The following is a 6,915-nucleotide window of genomic DNA, read 5'->3' as shown; positions in this document are numbered from 1 at the left end:
CACTTAGTGCATCTGACTTATAATTTTTTCACGTAACTACGCTATTAATGTAACAAAAGGTAGCCAGGTACTGTCGCTGGCACATCAGACTTTGGTGAAACACCTGAAAACCTCCTACCACAACCTAAATCCTGCACAACAGAGCTGAGCTCCACGATCTCAGAGGCTGGGCTTTGTTTATATTTGTATTGTGCAGCACAACATCGATGACAGCATATTGCGCATTCCCTCACTGAAATGCATACTGTGCCAGATATGTCACATACCAACTTCCTGTTGTACACCGTAGTGTGGTAACCGGCCGTGGGACATGAAGTCACGTGCCCAAGCGATACGTCACTACGATGACGTCATAATAACGCGCTGTTATGAAGTCTTCTGATCACATCGCTAAACAGGGTGAGGCGCAGTAGACTTCACAGGGAGAAAGGCGGACAATGCAATCGAGTGAGCACGTCAATCAAAATAATTTAACGAGAGTGTCGTAAGAGCGTTGATTTTCCTTGGCGTCAAGGGGCTGCACAGAGCGGAAGATGCACTCTAGGTAAAAAGATCGAGTAAAAAAGAAGTGCTTTTGACCCGTTTCCTTGCTTGAAAACCCGGTTCTCTCCACTTTCCTGTCAATAATGTTATGTCACGCTCGGATCGCGCGCATGCCATTTGTGGCCTCAAGTGCCCGGCGCACGGCGATAACGCGGGGAAAGTATGCGAGGTAGGCGATGATTATAGTTGTGTGGCAGAAATACCCCCGATAAACTCGATACCAAAGAAGCGACGTGCGGCATTTCATCCTCTTTGTGTGCTAATGACAAAACAAGCGACGCCGTCTTGGGAAATGTTAGCTGAGACTAGCGACACCTACCCGACGATTGGGAGAACGACACGAACGTTCTGTGCGAGCTGAGAGACTAGCAGCACCTGTCGTCGAATCGGAGAAGAAACAAGTGCGCCTGGCTCGCGAGGCGGGAAAAGATCACTTGACGTCTGGCGTTTGGAACCGAAAGACACGCTCGCTAGACAAGCCGCTATGTAATCCGTTTAAATCGTTAGTAAATCTGTTTGTTTTCCATCAACGGTCGTGTCATCATGTGCACCAACCCCTGACAGAAAGCGAGCGCTCGGCAGAAAAATGGCATCTTCAAATCGACGGCTGAGTGGTTGCTTTCCGTAATTCTCGGCAGGCGGCGACACAAACCGCACAGTATGAGAACTCTATTATGTAATTGTGAATACAAGAATTATATTAGATCGAGTAATACATAAGCACAATAAACGCAAACGAACGGACTGATTATTGCTATACAGGCATAGAGTTAATATTAGGGGTGTGCGAATAGTGAAATTTCATCTCGAATCGAAATTCGAATCGAACAGTGCCGAATAGTGACAGAAAATATCGAATATCGAATCGAATACCGAATAGTATCGAAGCGTGGACCGCCAGTTACGGCAAGACAAAAAAAAATCAAGGAAGCTACTGCGTGGTGACAGCTTTGTTGCGCGCTTGTTCGGGAGTCTTTTTGTCATTTTTCTAGCTTTTATGGGCGTGCAACCATGTTAATAGAATAGCCGCCATTCTAGTCAGCAGCGCCACTTTTAACCTCCTAAGGAATAACAGAGGGTGGTATGGCAGATAGCTTTTTTTTTTCCTGTGGCCGTGCAATACGGCTGATTTGACAACGGTCACGTTATTGCGCTCCATCGCCATGGGTGCTCTGAGCCAGAAAATCTTCGGGCGCCCGTTCACAGCAGCGTTTTGATTGCGCGCCGAAACGATGGGAGTTTCTGATGGAATGGAATTTCAGAACGAGTGGTCAGTGCGGCAGTGGGCACTGCGCAGCGTGAACAAATTTTCGCATCTGAAATCAATCATCAAGGATTTCGCGGGCCAAAGTCGGGGCGTTTTACGGGCCTTGCGACATATGCGACCGAACTATGCAAGAAATTCGGAAGCGAAGTTGAGAAGGGCTTGCCACTTTTCTTGTCTTTCTTTTTACGTGCTGAAATAACGTAACCTCCTCTAAAGTAAAGGTGCGCTCGTTTTTGAACCAGGAAATTGGTGAAAGTTGTAACGAAAGGCCTATTGTAACGGCGTTAGCGTCCAGCCCACCTTCACCAAGTTGCACCACTGTCGCGTTTTAAATATTCGTCCTGTCGAATTATTCGAAAGTTCGAGTACTAGCTATTCGAAAGTCGAATCGAACTATTCGATTAGGTAGTATTCGATTCGAATTCAAACCTCGAATATTCGCACACCCATAGTTAATATGAGTTAATATACTAACTTTATGACAGCAGGTGCCCGCTTCACCCTGTTGGGAAAGGGGCTGCTGAAAAACATTATCATCATCGACATTATGATGGCAGAATGATACAGTACGCACGAAATGGGCAAATTCTGCAAATTCTACAGTTTTAGGTGGAGGGTAGTGGGTTCAGAATTGACAATCGATTACTACAAACCACATATCGTAAAGACGTTCCATAAAAAGCTTGGTCTCACTACCCATCTTCTTCATTGCACGGAGGTGATTCTATCATCCATCTATGTGGTCACATGCGTCGTCACGTGCGTAAACATTTGCACGACTCTTGGATTTGAAAGCCTCGACGTGTCGCGTGTTTATGTGAGCTGTTCGGTTGAAACCTCAAGTTATCTGTTCTCTAGCCAGCATGAATCGCCCATGCAGCGTCGTGGGCTGTGAACCCAGCGACTGGCATCACGAAAAGCGGCGACATCGAGCGCCCCCGCAACAGGGCGGCAGGCGGACGGAGTGGCTGCGGCGCATAGGACTCCCGGAGTCCGATTCGCGTCAGGACCTGCGCGTTTTCGGCCGCCACTTCACGCCGGAAGACTACAGCCACAATTTTGGGTTGATGCAGCAATTAGGCATCACCATGTCTAGATTTTTCCTCAGTGCTGAGGCACTGCCAACCTTGTTCCTTCCCAACCCTAAGGTGCGTTCACCGAATAGCCAGATGATAGGTACCCTACTCTGAAGTTCAGAATAGGGTGCGCAAAGCTTTGTGTTAGCGTTTGTCACCACTGCGCATGCATTATACGGTAACCTTTGGACACCTACATTAAGTCATGACAATATAATCGAAAAGAAAGTCGGGAAGGGGAAGATGAGAGCTTGCGATGAGAAATTTGTAAACAGTGCAGTCGTGTAGCACTGCCAACTAACCCCACAGGAAGATCTGTCATGAATTGTTCGCACTGCAGATTAGGTAAATACAGCCACAGGTCACTTGCATGAAAGGATTTTGTTACCTGTGGAGATGGGTATGTGAGAGGCTTATCTTGAGCTTGCAAACCTTGGGAGCGCAAATGGAAAAGCAGAGAAAATGGAAAGGCTTGCCTTTCGCTTTACATATGCGAATTAGGGCTTTACGACTTCGTTTGATACATTACAGTGCTGTATTTCAGTTACCTACTGTGATTATTTCATCCTTACCTCCACTTACAAATTAACGATAAATATTGCTGCTTATATTTAATAACTATAATTGCAATTGCAGGTCTGACCACAAAAAAATGCCGCTTGCGAGCGAGAAGAAATTCGACCCTCGAAGGTGCACTGGTCAGATGCGTATTTGTATGCGCCGTTTCCCAATAACAGATGATCTGTTTACATGGGCTTGTCGGCGGTCAGCCGTTTCTGATATGGCATTGTGATCTGTTATCGAGTTCACTTGAAATTTCACTTTGCCACATTTCACTGTTGCCTGAACATGAACGCATGACTGTTGTAGTTGCCTGTAGCAATTGAAGTGTCGAGCTACTAAACACGTGAATGAAGATCTAATTCCCAGCATGGAAGAAGGAAACAGTTGGGAGGGAACATTGCACAATGTGATCGAAATAAATAAAAGTAGCAGGCGCGCACACGCCAAGCTTCGCTTGGCTATGCTTTCCAGATAGGGCAAGGGCTCCGGAACTTTTCTTGTCCACTTTAAAGGGGCACTGAGACAAAAATTTTGGCCTCACGTTTTTTTGCTGCAATGTGTTGCTGGGGGCCTGTTAGTCATAACAAGGCACATCATTTGCTGCAGCGCGCGACAGATAATTAATTACAGGCTCCTCATTACTGACCAGTGTCAGTTTCAGTTTCAAACACGACAAGCTTCCGGGTGCAACTATCACCACCTAGTGGGTGCAGCGCTCGATCACGTCAGCACACAGAACTGTGACGCACTTCCGCACGGCTCGCGAGCAGCCGCCGAGAAGTAGGCTCCTGGAGCAAATGCGGCAAAAAAAGTCATGGCGGCTATGACGTCATCATAACCTGTGGCAGCGTGGTCACGTGAGGGAAGCAGGGGGTCCCCAAGAGTCCCTTTTGAGGGTGTCAGTAGCGCGAGGATGTCGATCGGTCACGTAAATTTCAAAATTCGTTTAAAATAACTTCCAAGCTATATTCGCTGTTGGTATTTTGCAGATGATATACGCATGTTCACCGGAATCGATCCCGCAGGCTATCTCGGCCGCGAAATATTGTGTCAGTACCCCTTTAACCCATTTCCCCTTTACCTCACGATTACTAAGCATTAGTTAAACACTACAGATAACATGCCCCTATGCTTATCTTGGCTCCGTTATCTGTTGGATTCGTACTGTTGCGCCTACCCAAAAATGTTTGCCTCGATCTAGTGCCCTTCTTCGTCCACATCATGGTGTGTGAATGTACGAAGTTCGCAAGATGCTGAGCTGGTCGTGTGTGTATATCTTGATTCTCATACACCACGTGTCCAGGAATCCGTGAAGAAACGTGTGCGCCGGCCAGCCTTGAAGACAACAGCCGCCCAGGCGACACCGCAATTCCGTTCTGTTGGTAAGTGGTCCGTGCGATTCGGAAATTACTCACGCTTGCAGCACAGCTGCAAAGAAGTTGGCTCAACAGAATATGCATGCAAGTACTAAAATTTAGTACCAAGTGTTATTGATGAGAAAAATTTACTACCAATTATTGATTAGAAAGTTGAGGCGGAACCAACTCGCGTTGCTATCTCTGTACGTATGAGAGTTTCAGTGGATCGAGACTGAATAACGGCAATGTCGCTGTTGTAACCGAGGAGGGTCTACGTTAGCCAGCAATGTAGTAAGGTACAATTTAGAGGGTACAGACACAAAAACTTTCACTGCTTCTTTCTTTTTCTTTTTTTGCCTCTAATCAGTCCACGCCTTGAAAAGCCTGGAAAACATGCTGGTACGTGCGAGTGCGCACTGAAAAAGTAACTACAGTATGTTTTTAAATGCTAGCTTCGGTTTCTACTGTACCCTGATGTCACAACACGTTATGAGCTTCTCGTCACGTGCTCACGCGGGATTACCAAAGGCTGCTGCATGCATGGCAACGTTGGTGTGCCACAAGCGCCACCACTTCAGTGTCTTGGTACTTGTTGTCACCACAAGCCATACTGGTACGTGAAGTCACCAGAATTGGCACTGTAGGCTGACGTCACGCTAGTGTTGGCGTCAACAGGTGCGTCATGCGAAAATGGACTTTAATGTCAAAATATATAAAAATACCTAATGGGCATTTACTGAGCTTCGCACTTGCTCAGAGCCGTGTCTGCATACAGAAAATTTGTATGTCAGAGTAAAGTCACCTTTGAAAGCTCTTGTCGGTACCCCTTTAAAGAGCCACTAAACCTCCGAGAGGTTCAAATTTAGTTGGGGTGCTCTTTCCTGAGGGGTCCAGGGCTAACCGCAGCCGCAAAACCATACAAGGTGTATGTGCAATGGTTACCTTCCTTGTAATAAACAGAAAAAGAGTTGCAACTGTAGCTCAGTTGGTATGGGATCGCACACGTAACGCAAAGTTTCTGGGTTTGATCCCCATCAGTAGAAAGTTGTTTTTAGGGGCGAAGATCCCCTTAGTCTAACCTTGTCACGTCTCCGTTGTCCGGCGTAACCACCTTTGCAAACTGCCCACTACTTCGTCTTTGCAAACATCCCACTACGACCCATCACTGATCCTTTGCAAACTGCCCACTACTTCGTCTTTGCAAACATCCCACTACGATCCATCACCGATCCATTACTTCACCGACCATAAAGCCGTTATAATGAAGGGGGAACGGAAGCCACCTTTGCAAACTGCCCACTACTTCGTCTTTGCAAACATCCCATTACGACCCATCACCGATCCATCACTTCACCGACCATAAAGCCGTTATAATGAAGGGGGAACGGAAGCCACGTCTAGCTACCACTTATGATTAATAAGATTTCTTGTATAAATATATACAGTTTGTCACGCTTTTGATGATGTACTGGGCTAGCGCTTTGATTACTGCTGGGCGAAACCACTGAAGATTTCGCGGTGTAATCATGATTGCTTCAAGAGCTTCGCCCAAGCTCTTCATCGTTCACCCGTGGATATGCTGTGATTTTTTTTTTCATTGCCCTCTAATTTCGTAATTACTACGCTAAATTTAGGGACTCTGAATTATGCCCCGTCCGCTTTACTTGGCTTCGTTATTTCTTGGCAACAGTGTGTAACATGACTCCTCACGCGCGAGGTTGGATAATTGTGTGGTGTTGGAAGTACACTATAACCTCATTATAACAAAGTCACATCTGACACAAAAATAACTTCGTTATATCCTAAAATTCGTTATAAACGTGCATTCGTAACACTGTCTGTGACAAGGCTATTCTTCTTTTACTTCGTTATAACCGATAGTTCGTTCTATCCGTGTTCGTTATATCGAGGTTTAAGTGTACAGCATTGATCAGTGAGTTCACGGTCGAATACATGTTGCGCAATACATGAGGTAGCGAAATATCCCTTTTGATTTCTCGCAAAAATAACAGACGGACAACAACACGCAGTGACACGTAGTCGCCCGTCTTTGGACTCAGGCTTCTATTGTTACATGTTGCTGTAAGTTTGCTGACGAGCAAACACC

At 46.1% G+C, this 6,915-nt stretch overlaps 1 protein-coding gene across 1 annotated transcript; it reads left to right on the top strand.

Annotated features, from left to right (window-relative positions):
* The first annotated feature begins 2,564 nt into the window (after positions 1–2,564).
* Positions 2,565–4,972, top strand: LOC119373765 (uncharacterized). Its single transcript, XM_037643828.2, has 2 exons — positions 2,565–2,958; positions 4,754–4,972. The coding sequence occupies exons 1-2, from the start codon at positions 2,674–2,676 to the stop codon at positions 4,919–4,921; spliced, it is 453 nt and encodes a 150-aa protein (XP_037499756.1). The 5' UTR covers positions 2,565–2,673; the 3' UTR covers positions 4,922–4,972.
* Positions 4,973–6,915: the final 1,943 nt, after the last annotated feature.

Source organism: Rhipicephalus sanguineus, chromosome 11 (genome assembly GCF_013339695.2).
Source record: "Rhipicephalus sanguineus isolate Rsan-2018 chromosome 11, BIME_Rsan_1.4, whole genome shotgun sequence".
Taxonomy (NCBI): domain Eukaryota; kingdom Metazoa; phylum Arthropoda; class Arachnida; order Ixodida; family Ixodidae; genus Rhipicephalus; species Rhipicephalus sanguineus.
Note: the sequence above shows the minus strand (reverse complement) of the source record. Positions and strands in the feature narration are given on the sequence as shown.